The sequence below is a fragment of the Phascolarctos cinereus genome, unplaced genomic scaffold (assembly GCF_003287225.1).
Source record: "Phascolarctos cinereus isolate Bilbo 61053 unplaced genomic scaffold, phaCin_HiC Scaffold_726;HRSCAF=1367, whole genome shotgun sequence".
NCBI classification, from domain to species: domain Eukaryota; kingdom Metazoa; phylum Chordata; class Mammalia; order Diprotodontia; family Phascolarctidae; genus Phascolarctos; species Phascolarctos cinereus.
Window position 1 is genome coordinate 264,826,355 of NW_027556098.1, and position 15,280 is coordinate 264,841,634.

General features: G+C 39.9%; 1 protein-coding gene across 1 annotated transcript in view; it reads right to left on the reverse strand.

Annotated features, from left to right (window-relative positions):
* The window catches only part of JAM3 (junctional adhesion molecule 3), a 90,121-nt gene extending 83,800 nt beyond the window's left edge, over positions 1 to 6,321 (reverse strand). Inside the window, 1 exon segment of the mRNA XM_020968763.1 lies at positions 6,170 to 6,321. Coding sequence (XP_020824422.1) covers positions 6,170 to 6,245 — 76 coding nt within the window. The 5' untranslated portion in view covers positions 6,246 to 6,321.
* Between the last annotated feature and the right edge of the window lie 8,959 nt (positions 6,322 to 15,280).

Here is a 15,280-nt window from a genome sequence, read left to right on the forward strand (position 1 = left end):
CTATGTGACCCTGGGCAAGTCACTTAATTTTTTTTCTACCTAAACTTCCTCACAAATCACGGTTTAGACTTGATAACCTCCAATGCCTCTTCTGGTTCTAAATCTATGATCCTATAATATCTTGCCATCTACCCTGGTATAGTATATGTACCACATTTTCTCTCCAATGTAGGCTTTGCATCTATTAGTAAATAATAATCAAAACAATATGACCATTGTTAATGAAAGACATAAAAATCTACTTCCCTATGGCTCCACTCAGTCCTAGCCTATTAGTTCTTAATCTTCTTGTGTAATGCACCCCTTTAGGATCTCATGGAGCCCTTCTCATAATAATATTTTAAATACATAAAGTAAAATACATAGAATTACAAAGGAAACCAATTATACTGAAATACAGTAATCAAAGTTTGGTTTTTTTTTAATAAGTTCATGGACCCTAGGTTAAAAACCCCTGGTTCTATATCATAATTCCCTTCAAATATATAGTCACTACTTCCTTTTGAGGAGTATAAACTCCTTGGGGGTTGGGACTCTCTCACTTCAGATAAGCACAATGCTCATCACAGAGTAAGAATTTAATACTTGCTGAGTGACTAATTATTACATCTACAACCAGACTAGGATACTTAAAACACTCCTTTGATCACATCATTCCTTGGTTCCAAAGCTCTATAGAAATGCAGCTATTCTTTGATTATCGTTCTTCAACAGCTCCCCATCACGTACAGAATAGCAGACAATATCATTCACTGGAGTACCTCTTCAAGTTCCTCAGCACTCTTAGCATCTCATGCTCCCCAATGCAAATTCTCTATTACAGCTAAACAGGTTCATATGATTCCCAAATACATGTGCATTTCCAGGTCCATTTGTTAAAACTCATGCCATTTCCCTTTCTTGAAGATGAGCCTTTCTCCTGAATTTTTCCTTATCTGCATCCTAATTATACTTGTAGCCCTAAGTCAAAAGAACCACCTCCACTATGAGCATCCCATCCCATAACGAGTTCTCTTTTCTGAATTCCTATGGACCTTACATGCTGTATCTCTTTATGTAAATGTCCTGTCTCTCCAACTAGAATATAAATTTGAGGGCAGGAAGTGTACTTTATACTCTTTTTATCATCCCCCTAGAAATCATATAAGTTAAGCACTTTGCATAATGCCTTACACTCAAAGATTTGCTTGTTGATTAAATAATCCAGCACGCTGGCACTAACACCTTAAAGGCAAGAACCAGGCTAAACAGACAATCTGTCTTAGTATTTGTTGTAGTCTCTGCTGTGTTAAGGACATTTGTGCTTTATCCTAAAGGTTTAACAAAGTTTACTTAGAGAGATATCCTGCAAGGAAGCTTATATTGGGCAGGAAAATCTGATAAGGATGCATCAGCTAATAGCTCACAGTCAGGAAACATCTTTGAGAATGGAAAGGAACCCTTTCCCAAGTAATTTCTCACCAAAGGAAGTGAATTTGACCTTTGTCTTCTTATCACTTAAGATAAAAAAAAACAAAGATCCACCAACTGCTTCCCTCTAGGATGTGTTCTCTACCAGTTTGCCAGCAAGCAATCCAACGAAAATGCCACAGTTGGCCATTTTGCTGCCTCTTCCCCCATTCAAAAGCCAGAGAGAGCTAATCTTTCATTAAATGACTCAGAAAGAATGCGTGATCAAACTGAACTCCAAGTTAGCCCCACCCTCTCTGACTGTGACTGACACTTGGGAGATATAAACAAGCACATTTTATTTGCTTAGATTTAATTAAAGTCGGAAAATTTCCCTAACCATTTGGGAAGTAAACTAGTGAAGGGAAAAGTAAAAACCTTTCATTAGTCTGTCAGTAGTCAAAGTAAAACGCAAATGTTTCGACCAATCGTTTGTGCTAATTATCTTCATGCTAAGAAACCACACATTCAAATTGCTTTAATTTCAGCGCTTGTTTCTAGGTTCAGAGACAATTTGCCAGTTGATAAACAAGTTTGATAAACAGGTTGAAAGCTAGTCAAGTCTACAAGTATTAGCACTGTGCTATGTACCATGGGGAAGAGGGAAAGAAAATAGACTGTGGAAGGCACAGTCTCTACATTTGAGTTTCTAATCCATTCAGGAAGCTAAAACAGATATATATCAAATGACTAGAGAAAAATACAAAGTACTATATAAGCAAGTATTAGGCTATGTGGCAGAGACTACACATGCCAGTAGAATTAATTCAGAGCAGGAAAAAAACCAATGTAGATTGTTCAAAGATGACTTCATGTAAAAGATGTGAGAATTTGTTCTGGATAGAAAGTTTGCAGCAAGGAATACGTATATACATGCACAGAAATATAACCAAAAATAGTTTTATGTAGCTTCAGTTAATTAAAAAAAAGTTTGGAAATTTTTTTCTCTAGTCATCAGAAACAACCAACAATGAAACCTTCTTTGTACCTATTAACTTCTGAAAAAGCTTCACTTAGCCTCAGTATAATGTATCAATAATCATTTATGAAGTTTTTATTATGTGCCAAACACTTTCAGAGTTGAGGATACAAAGACATACACAGCAAAAGACAATATTGGGAAATTTAACATGGAAAATACATTACTATTATAAACATATAAAATTCCCACCAAGGAAATATCAGTTCTAAAGGCTAATTTGCAGAGAGTTTTTTTTTTAATATATCATAGCCAGCCATGACAAGTGGCAAACAGGCAATGGATCTCCATATAAAATATCACAGCAGTTACTGTCCTTGTTAAACTGGGTGTGAAGGAATGTGCTGCTTAGTAAATTCATTTTCAGGCTTCTCTTTATTCACCAGTGAAGCTATTTGTATACACAGTCAAACTTAGAGGTTAGGTACCGAATATCCTAACTAGCATTCTGTTCCAGTGGCACCACATTCACTCTGCCTGATAGTAAACAAATCTAAAACGGGAAGCCAAGTTCAGAACTAGGGCATCATCCACGAGCCCAGGCACACAGAAACCCCCACATTTTTCTTTCTTTTATTCCACTTGTGCTTGAAAAGAAATTCCAAAGCACTTATGAGAATGGAATTTACTGCTATCATATTCTCTGGTAACAGCTGTAAGTCGGTTGTACCAAATCCACAGCTTCTTCTGTTACATTCTGTGGCCACATCACACAGCTTTTGCTTGATATGTTTGCAAATGTATAGAACCAATTCTGCCTGGCTCCCTGCGGTAAGTTTCACAAAGCTGGAGGAGTATATGTTTGGCAATTTCCTCTAGATATAATGCATCACTGTAATTACTTTCAAGACATCTCAGAGAGCTAAGCATTTAGTTTCCCTAGTCCAAAGCACTCAAGAACAGTTGACCATGAACAAGTCATTTCAGGAATGGACAGCTGACTTGAAGTCACAGTCTGCTTTCAAAACAGATGGAATTTTATTTTTCTTTTAAAAAAAAAGTTTAACTGTGATGATGATTTTGCCTGCTGACAAAGGATCATAGGATTTTGAACTAGAAGGAACAGTAGGCACCATCCAACCTAATTCCCTCATCTTCAACTCCACTACAGTTAAACAAAACTAACAAAGTCAGGCACAAAGAAAAGCAATGGAGTCAGCCACTCCCATAAAGCCCTATTCAAGAGTCTAAACAAATTCAGAGAACAGGATTTCGGGAGCAGACTGATTTAAAATTTTTTTTACCTGAAAATCTTCAATTTGCAGATTAAGTTAAGCTTCAATACACAAACTGTCTTGCTCCAGAGATACATATTGCTACAGTTTTAATTCCAAATGGAAACACTTTTTATCTAGGATATCAAAAGATTAAAAAAAATAGTAATTGCTATATTATCATTTTTTAAAGGCATCTGGCATGATATCTGTAAATCTGAATTGTAGCTGTAACCATTTTAACAAAGGAATATTTTATACACAAAATCACTCAGCACATAACAGTTGCTGATTTGATTTAGCTGATTTATAACTCTCCTGCCTAATGAAAGTATCTTATTTAACAAGTATACTTGAAAATTCCCAAATTTGATATCCAGAGACTACCACTGACATCCTGCATCAAAGTCCATGAACCAAGATGCTATGCTTTAATATCTTTACATATGATAAAGGCAACAAATCGACTTGTGATTGTAAACAAATTGAGAAATAGTCACCAATGAATCCTCCTAGTCACCAATGAAGTCTCCTATGAACCATGAAAAACTTAGAGGGTGTAAAACTATATGCTGAACAATATCCTACTAGAAAATGATAACTATGTTCTAAAAGTGCCAGTGACTATACATTCACTTCTTGGGATTCTATTCATCTTTTCTTGATGATAGCTAAATCCCAATATTGGTTAAGTAAAACCACAAAGACAACCCCTCTGGGAGACAGTAACAGGGGTTAAGAATATGTACAATCTTCAAAGCTCTTCTAACAAATGACCAAAGTGAAACTCATTCGGAACAAAATTAGCAAATGTTTCTGCAATAAAAACTGCAAACTTTCATGTGGACTGGTCCTACAACAATAGGCAGTTGTTCCTCTGAGTGAATGGGACTCAGTGTCAACTTACCACTACAGTCAGGAACTGGACATTCCTGACACCCTTGTCCCCTGCCTAACCTAAGATTGCTTATCTTTTCCAATTCTTGTGTTTTTTGGAACCCAACAGACAATGGATATGGATATCACCTAAATCCTTGAACACAATCTTGACACCAAAGAGTCTTGTGTTTACCTTAGCTTCTTCCCACATCATTTTTCACCATCTCTATAAGTCAGTTTTACATATAAGTAAATTTCTACAGCAAATAAAATACTATGCCTCTCTCCAAAAAAAAAGTTATTTCCTGTTTCTATAGGTATATATCAGGAATCATTGTGGGATGGGGGAAGGGGGGGCGCAGTTATAGTACAGTGAAAAAGAACTACATGTTGAGTTAGAAGATATGGATTTGAGTCCCAGCTAGCTCTGTGAGCTCTGGCAAGGAACTTTCCCTCTCTGGGCCCCAAGTTCTCTAAAATGGCAGAAAAAGATACTGCCTCAACTACCTAATTGGGCTATTCTATTTCGAGGCTCAATTAAAAAAAATGTATATAAAAGGTTTTGTAAATTGTAAAGCACAATACAGAATATGTTTGTATGGTACTTTACATAGGAAGGTACATTTAGGAAGTTAACAAACATAGCTATGGTCATATATCTTTATAGACACATATATCTATAACTAGATATAGCCTAGTATATCTATATCCATATGTATATGTATTACATACATTTATACTGCCTACGTATCCCTATACATAGCGTACATATAGGATAAACTATAGTTTAACATGTAGCTATAGCTATGTTTATTAACCTTCCTAAGAGGTAACTGGGAATCCCTTCAAATGGATTTTATGGGTCTTCCAACCAACACAGAGTAAAACTGACAAAGCTGCCTTATCAGCCCTGGTGATGCTGCAGTCAAAAAGTATCGATATGACTGAGGTCCTCTATTTACAGAATACAAAAGCAGATTTCCCCAGACCTACATGGCCCACAGGGCAAGGGAGAAGAGGGGCTGTGCCTAGTTAAAATTCGAAAAGCAAATCAGGCCATGGGGTCCTGTATCTCAGCTGTTTGAGGGGGAACGACCCTCACCGGCCCACCTCTCTGTGGGCATGACGGCCCCTTCTCCCCCTCAGCACTGAAATCCACACCTTCCCCCCTTTCTTTTCCAGAAGACCCTGCCCCCTTTTCCTACTGCCCCGAGGCATCACCCGCAGTCTGTGCCCCGGCACTGGCCCTGGCCCCCTTTCCCTGAAAGCAAGTGTATCTCCCTCCCAAGCCGCCCCTCCCCATCCCCCGCTGTGCTCTCCCCCACGCTGGGTCCCCTCTCCTCCTCCATCCCCGCCCCTCCCCCCCTTCCCCGGGCTGGGTTCCTCACGGCCGCCTCGGGGTGGGAGGCTGAGGTGTCCACGCGGCGCCAAGCGGGCGTGCGCGCGCGCGCGGCCCTTTATTCCGCCCGGGATCGTTATTCCCTCTTGGACCGTTGGTGTTTTTGGTTTGGTTTTTGTTTTTTCCCGCCCCGTTATCCTCATCCTCGAGCCGCCCCGGGCCCACTCTGCTCCCGTCCCGTCCCCCGCGCCCCCTTCCTCCTCCCCGCCCAGACCCGGCTCTTCCTCCGCCTGGAACGCCGGAACTCACTCCGCACAAACAGCAGCAGGACGAGCAGGCACGGCCCGGGGCAGAGGCGGAGGGACAGCCGCCGGCTCAGCGCCATGTCGAGGGCTACTAACTCAGCGACCCGGAGCCGAGGCACGGCTCCCGTGAGGAGTCGCTTCTGCCCTGCGCCTGCGCCTGCGCCCGCCCCGCCCCTAGGGTCGATCGACCCGCCCCCGACTGCCATAGCGACTGCAGGACCCAGCAGCGCCGTCACCGGGGTAACAGCAGATGCTGGAGGCTGGTTACCATGGAATCGGGGATGCTCTCGTCCCAACACATGGGAAGCCTTTTCAATGGAGTTGGAATGGGGGAGTGGAGTGGAGGGGGATGATCCACGTATGAGAGAGGGGCGTGCATGTGCGGTAACCATAGATACCGGATGAACCTCGATGCTATAGATCAGGGAAGGAAGGAGACAAAATTCAAAAGCTCATGTATCCAGTTATGCAAATGTGTATAGGTTCAGGAATATAGACCCAGCTGAGATGAAAAGGTAATAAATTTCATTTTAAAGAACAAGCGAGGCAGAGAATGCCTAGGGAATATATATTATACAAAGTGCCTCAAGATCTTAACGGAGTTTTAAGCTATTAAAGTTTAAAACTTCGCTAAGGTTTTTGGCACATCCTGTATATTGCCCTATTTTGTCTGCAATGGGTGGGAAGTTAGACCAGATGATCTAAAGTAATTTCTAACACTTAAGCTTTTTGAGAAAATGCTGCACAGAGAGGTCATTTCGTTGTGTCAGGAGAGATGAGTGTAAATATATCTTCAAAAGATAGTGTAGGGGCAGCTAGCTGGCGCAGTGGATAGAGCACCGGCCCGGAGTCAGGAGGACCTGAGTTCAAAAATGGCCTCAGACATATAACACTCAGTAGCTGTGTGACTCTGGGCAAGTCACTTAACCCCATTGCTTAGCCAAAAAAAAAATTAAATATCCTTTGGAAATCCCTAATGTTAAAAACAAATCCACCACTTCAATATTCTGTGAAATGGACAACATATATAGTAACTACAAAATTCTGAGTAACTTCCCTCCAAACAACCCTCACTGGCCTACTTCTCTGCAGGCACAAGGGCCCCTTCTCCCCCTCAGCACTAAAATTGATACCTCCTTCCCCACTTTGTTTTCCAGAAGACACTGCCATGTTAAATTAAAATCATAATATAAGCTCCACTTTAGAATCAGTAATATATTTATTTTCATTATACTGAAGATTTGTTTAGTCTGAATTTGTTTGTCCTCTTTTCAGGTTGTCCTTCCAGAGGTGCCAAATGTGACATAGTTTCTGGGTAATTTAATGATTTTATTAATAAGGCCAGCAGGTTGGTAATAAAAGGATAGTCATTTGGCCATCTCTCTAAGACCCAAAGACCCCTAATGGCAGTGGGCTCACAGTTTATATGCCCTTCAAAGAGGAGGTATTCCTGCAGAGTGGCAATCAACTCAGACTGGTGAACACAATCAAAGGTGTGGGCAATATTAAAATGAAGGACTTGGGGTATATGACTAAGGTCACTCAAATCTTGGTCAAAGAGACATCAATTTCCATATCACCTGTCCTGATAACATAGAGAATCAACCTTTCCCTGGACCTGTCATAGCAAACACGAGCAGAAATATAACCATTAGTCTAAACTTAGAATTTCTTTTACTGTCTGATTCCATCTTAGCCTGGGCAAATCTCTAAGAGAGATTTCCCACAGCGGTGGGTTTCTGGATGAGGAAGTAGAAAAGAGTAAAAACCTTGGTCCTAACAGAATAATTAGTTATTAAATATTGTGAAACCGGGGCAGAAACCTGGTCGAACAAGTGAGGGCTACTGGAACTCGCCTTCCTATCCTTTGGGGAAGAGTAAGCCTCTGCTTCTTTAAACCTTATCTTCACTGTCAGTACTTTAAGGCCAAAACCCAAACTGCCTCAACAAGTCTGTTCACATCCTGGATCCACCCACCACAATAGAATAATGAGGACTTTCCATCTCGACCCTCTTCGTTGTCCCATGTACCCCGGGGCATCTCATAACTTCTGTGAAATAACCCTTTCTCAGGGAAAATAAAATGCAGGGAAAGATGGCAGTACCTAATTGGGCCATGACACAGCCATTCCCATCTAGCTTTGCAAGGTTGATTTTTGTTTGTTTGTTGTCTTTATCATCTGTGCAGCCTAACCCCAAAGCAAGCTCAGTTCTGACTGCAGCTCCACAGGCAGGCTGCCAGCTTGAGAGAAATAAAGTACACATACAACCTCATTCTTTTCTCTTTCTTAGACCAAACTCTGGGGTTGACAATATAAGAGAGAAATATTTATTTCTCACCCAAAGTAATCTTCCAAATGCGTACACAGAAACTTCAGTCTCTCCTTATTTCCTCTTATTACCTCTAAGATGAAATATAAACTCTATGGCCCTGCATCTGAGGCCCTCTGTGCTGTCTTCAATCTATTTTTCCAGCCATATTTCACATTCTTCCCCTTTGTGCACTCTAGGTGCCAGTCAGATCAAACTACTAACCTCCCTCTCAAACTCAACATGCCATCTTCAGCCTCTGTGTTTTCATACGGGCGATCCTCCATGCCCTGAATTTATTGGTGACCCACCTGTGTGTTAGTTTTCTCTCCCACCCCGAATATTGTTAGAAGACTTTGCCTGATTTTTCCTTTGTCCTCTTTGCCCTTCCTTACCCTTGCATAATATTTAGTTGTTCGTATGTTGTACCCCTCTAGTAGAAGGTAAGCTCCCTGATATCACCTGAAGTCAGAGACTATTTTATTTTTTGTCTATATTCCCTCCTTCCACTGCTCTATCCCTCTCCAACTCCTCAGATCTAACATAGTCCCTTACAGCTGTTAAGGCACTGAGTCTCAGGTGGATAGTTTGTTAAACTTGGAGTCTTAGGCTTATAGATCTAACGATGAATCTATGACCATCTGGCCCAACTCCCTCATTTTAGAATTGAGGAAATTGAGGCCCAGGAGGGTTGAGTGATTTGCCCAAAGTCACATGGAGAGATCCTCTGACTCCAGAGGCAGGCCTTTTTCCATTGTACTACATTGGGTTCAGATCTCTGAGTGAAAATAGCCAAGTCATTATTAACTTTTAAATTATTCTTATATTAAGCACTTGATTATTTAATTTAATTGCAAGTTAGCACACTTGGAAATTTCACTATATAGAATCAGATCAATAAAATATTATATAACTATTATTTGAAAGGTTCTATCAGGAGTGACTTTTTAAATAAAACTTTTCGGTTGGATGGACCTCAAAATACTTTACAAGTTTCAGATGATCACAAAATTTTAATATATATGTATATATACATATATATGTATGTACGTACGTATTCAGCTAGAAAGATTCTGTCTGACCTATATATTTTTATCAGATTCCCCTACACTTTGTGTTAGGCAATAAACATTTAACATAATACCATAATTCAAACCTCAGAAAGCACCATACCATGGAAAGAAAAAAACCATCAAGATGTGGGTCACTGAGACAAAAGGCACATTAATATAGGTACTAGACCAGGGGCGAGGCCTGTGGCCTCAAGGCCACATATGGCCTTCTAGATACTTAGGTGTGGCCTTTTGAGTGAGTCCAAGTTTTACAGAACAAATCCTTTTATTAAGGAGATTTATTCTGTTTAGATTCAAAGGGCTGAACTTGAGGACCTAGAGCGCCATATATGGCCTTGAGGCATCACGTTCCCCACCTCTGTACTAGACCCTAACAAAGATATGAGACCTATCATTACCGTGAAGCAATTTCTAAATAAACCCCAAACACATAAACTCCTCAGCAGAAAATGTTAAGATTAATAATTGGTGGGCAATTTATTGACAAGAGAAACAAAATAACAAGAAAGAAGGTTTACCACATACTGAAAAAATACAACCTATACAAAAATTGTAATAATGAGACAGGAAGGTCCTATAGACATAAAAATATTGATAGCAACACTTTTTTGTGATAAAAGACTGGGGAACAGTTAAACAAATTGTGGTTCTTGAATGTATTATTATGCTAATATTGCTAGAAATGATGAATGTAAAGAAATCAGAGAAGCATAAGACATGAGCTAGAGTAAAGTAAACAGAATCAGGAAAAATAATGTAATTTTACCTGGCATTTGTATGATGTTTTTAGGTTTGCAAAGTACTCCGCAAGTATCTCATTTTATTCTCATAACCCTTAGAAGTAAGTGCTATTATTATCTGTATTTTACAGAGGAAGAAACTGAAACAGACAGAGGTTAAGTGACTCACTCAGGGTCACACAGCTGGTAAAAGTTTCAGGTGGGATTTTAAATTAGGTCTTCCTGACTCCAGGTCTAGCATTCTATATGCTGCACCATCTTCTGTCTGCTGCACCATCTAGCTGTTCCTGAACATGCAGTTACCACAACAGTATAAATGTTAAGTACAGAAAAATGAAACTCAACACTGTATAGTTAATGGCCAAACGTAACCCTGGAGGAGAGCTTAGAAAATGCATTGTACTCCCTGTTGGAGAGGTGGGAGATGATGACATGCTTGTAGTGTTTCCTTTATTGTCGATGTTGAGGTGCTGGTTGATTCTGCTGAACTGGTTTTTTTTCCTTTTTCTTTTTAAAACTTTGCTATAAGGGATGGTTTTCTTGGTTGAGGAGGATGAAAAATATATTTGTAAATAAAGATGATGTAAAAAAAAAGACATAAAATATTTTTTTTAAAAAGTGTTAGTCATGACCCAGAAGGAGATCTTGGATTATCTCTATACAATGTTATACTTTTTTTTTTAACTGGATCTGTGATTTCATTGAAGGAGGGGACTCTTAGTAAGGGCACTCCCTCTGAAGGATCTGAAATACAGATCACCAACTATTCTGAAGTTATAGTTGGGGAGATTGCTGGAGTTCTAAGAAGTTTTGTGACTTGCCTGGTATATAGCCAATATATGTCAGAGGCAGGACTCTAACCCAGGTCCTCCGGATTCAAGACCAGCTCTTTATCCACTGTGCTATGCTGCCTTTCATCATGAGCCTTAGCAGGTAGAAAAGGACCTGGACAGTGAAATAAATTCTTTTTATATTGATCCTGGTCTGGGGTCTGCTATCAATCCATATTAAGGCAATGTTGTAGAGCTGCTAGCTACAATACCTTGCTGTTATAGTCTGATCAACCTTAAAGAAACCTTGAAAACTGGACAATTTCCAGTACTCGCTCCAGGTAATTGTGTAGGGTTTTAGAAAACGGAAGAGATCTTTAATCATGATATCACATAGGAGTGATTTGTAGCTGAGTCTGTGAATAAAAGGAGGGCCTTTCCAGGGATCTTCTATTGTGACATGGCCACAAAAATGGGATTAAATGAGGGTTCCAAAGGTCCTGAAAGCAGCTGTTTTACTATTTGTGTCTGGGCAAATAAGGAATTGTGAAAATTTCATAAGGAGTTGGTGCAGGACAAATATTCAGAGGAGCTGCAAAAGGGAAATTAAGATATGGGTAGATAACCTTTCTATCACTAGGTTCAGAAAATGAGTCTATTGGTATAAAAAACATTCTGAGTAACAACTCATTTAAAATTTACAAAGAACTTTACATGTATTATCTTATTTGAGCCTCCCAACACCTATGAACTAGATGCTACAGATATTTCCATCCTACAGGTGAGAAAACTGAGGCTCCTTCTCTACTGTATACAAATATGCCCATGTTTCCTTCATCTTCAAAAAACCTTCATTTGATATTTCCATCCCCACCATTATCTGATATCTCTTTTGCCCTTTGTGGCTAAACTCCTGGAAAAGGCCGTCTATAGTAGATATCTCCACTTGCTCTTCTCTCACTTTCTATTGCCAAGGACTGTTGGTTTCACCTTTGCAACATTTCTCAAATACACTCCCTTATTTCTTCTGACATTGCCACCTCTCTGGTTCAGGCCTTCATCACCTCATGCCAGGATTATTGCAATAGCCTGCTGGTGGGTCTGCCTGCCTCAAGTCTCTCCCCAATCCAGTCCATTCTCCACAGAGCCACTAAAGTGATTTTCATAAAGCACAGTTCTGACCATGTTACCTACTCAAACTCCAGTGGTTTACTGTTGCCTCCAGAAACAAATACAAAGTCCTCTATTTGGCATTCAAAGCCCTTCACAACCTAGACCCCTCCTACCTTTCCAGTCTTCTTAGCCCTACTACCTAACATGTACTCTTCAATCCAGTGACACTGGCTTCCTGGCTGTTCCACAAACAAGTCACTCCATCTCTTGGCTTTGGACATTTTCTCTGACTGTCCTCCATGCCTATAATGTTCTCTCTCCTTTTTTCCACTTACTGACCTCCCTGGCTTCTTTTCAATCCCAACTAATATCCCATCTTTTACAGGAAGCCTTCCCCAATCCCTTTTAAGTCCCAATGCCTTCTCTCTGTTAACTATTCCCTATTTATCCCATATATACCTTGCTTTGTATATATTTGTTTACATGTTGTCTCTCCTATTAGACTATATGCTTCATAAGGCAGGACTATCTTTTGCCCTTTTGTGTATCCCCAGTGCTTAGCACAGTGCCTGGTACATAGTAGGAGTTTAATATTTATTGACTAACTGACAAAGGTTAAATGATTTGCTCTTGGACAGCCAGTATCTATCAAAAATTGGATTTGTACCCTTGTCTTCCTGACTGCAAGACCAGCGCTCTATCCATCACACTATTCTTCTATATTATACCACAAGTCTGAGTCACCAGGTTCCCTGATCCCTCTCTCACCATCAAGCAGATTCCCATTGAAGCTAAAAAATTGGGGAGTAAGAGTTGAAGTGAATCTTAGAGATTGTCTTACTCAACCCCTTCATCTTTACCAAAAAAGAAACAGGCTAGAAGATGTTAAGTAAGCAAAGCCAGAAATCAAGCCTGGGTCCTCTTGACTCCTCTGATTGAACAGGTCTAGTGCTCTTTGTACTGCTACATGCTCTCAGATGGAGTAATAGAAAGGAGGAACAAATTCATTTTTAGGTTCATCAACCAATTTCCTTTCCACCTATTCTGATTTCTCCTAGGTTCTGGGCCTTCCAGACCATCTACTATTTTCTTTGTTGAAATAAACAACTTTAGCCAAGGAAGAAATGTGAGACAGTGACTGTGAGCAGAGTGCTTAGAAACTGCTGTCTTTTCTCTCCAGCTAGATTTCCAGCATTTAAATTAGTAAAATACTCCTGCCTGTCACACTGTCATTCTTGCTGGGGAACCATTTGAAATGAAAAACGGGATGCCCAAAAGGAGTCACAATGAATATTAGACCAAGGTCAGAGGTCCCCGAGAGGGTGGCTGGCAGGGTGCTCCTCTGTTAGAACATTGATTTTCAGGCATTAAACGCAGTCAGCATTTCATTATCAGTAATTGAGACAAGTTCCTGAGAATAGAAGCCTGAGTTAACAATGCACCTGAACAAGATGGAGACACATTCAGCTGTGTCGTGTTCAGCATCTTCTTATGATTTCATTGTTCTCTAGAGTACTTCCAGCCCTGATCAGAACAAAATCAGTGCTCATTGAAGCCAGAAGTGAATCTTTGTATGTGTATGATGAATGGGGTGGGATGAAGGGGGAGCAGTTTGGTCCTCTATCACTAAAGCATCTGTACAAGTTTATGCCAAATGCATGGCTCCCTAAAGAGCCAGACAGACATGTTCCTCAAAGAAGCATGGAGAACAAAGTATGCTTAATTCTGTGCTTAAACGGAAGGATTTGCAATGCTTTTTAATGCACAGAAAAAAATCACTAGGCTAGTTGGAAGATGAGGAAGCTGACTATTTTTCCCCCACAGTGATTCTTATCTTTAGATACACTAAAGGTGACAGTGACCCTTCCACTTGTGACACAAAAGACTGCCATGATGTGGAAAAATTGATAGGGTATTTCTACAGAACTTTGGTAAGCCCAATATGTAGATTCCAATGGCAGGCAGACCAGAATAAAATAACCCTTATGATGAAGGGCATGGGAGGTTTTTCACCTGACTGATTATTTGACGTCAGCGTGACTATGTACCTATAAATAATAGTACTGTGGCTTCTAATACTTCATCAAGCTTAAAATGATCTTCTGAAATCAATAATATTAGAAATTTAATCAATCAGCTAGGCTGTATTAAGCACTTGCTATGTGCCCAGCACTGGAGATACAATTACAAAGAATGAAACAATCCTTACTCCCAAGGAACTTATGTTCTAATGGAGGAGAAAACAAGTACATATGAAAACATATACAAACATAAGTTTAAAGTAAGTGCATACAAATATATACAAAGTAGATCAGTACAAGGTCATTTAGTAGGAAGGGTACTAGGAACTGGAATCAGGAAAGACCATGTGGAAAAGGTGCTTGCACAGCTGCTCAAAGGAAGAGGGGGATTCTATGAGAGGGAGGTAAGGAGGAAGTGTTTTGTTTTGGGTTGGTTTTTTTTTTCCTTCCTTTTTATCGCTAGCTATTATCATGGTGTTGAGTACATAGTAGGTACTCAATACATATTCATTGACTCCAATGCATTCTCAGTATGTGGGACTGCTGCAAAGACTCAAGAAGTCGGAGAGCCCTGTGTGGACAAAGAAAAAAACAGTTTAGCTGGTTCAAAAAGGGAGGGAGGGGAAGTAATGTCCAGTGAAGCTGGAAAGATAGATTGGGGCCAGGTTGTTTAGGACTGTTTTCTTTTAAAGCAATAGATTTTTTATTGATATGTTTTGTTTTTCACATTATCTAGGTTTCCTTCTATATCCTTTCCCTCCCCTTTCCTCCCAGGGAGCCATCCCTTTATATGACAAATTTATATTTTTCTCTTGTATTTAATAACTAATTATTGCATTAGGACCATGGTTTTCCCTTTTTCTGCTTCCTCATCCAGAAACCAACCAGTGTGGGAAATCTCTCAAAGATTTACCCAGGCCAAGATCTAATCAGATAGTGAAAGAAATTCTAAGTTTGGCCTAATGGGTATATTCCTGCTCTTTGTGTTTGTTTTGACGCATCTGGGAAAATGTTGATTCACCCTCTTGTCAAGGAAATTGATGTCTCTTTGATCAAGATTTGGGTGACCTAAGTAAGTACTCCAAGAC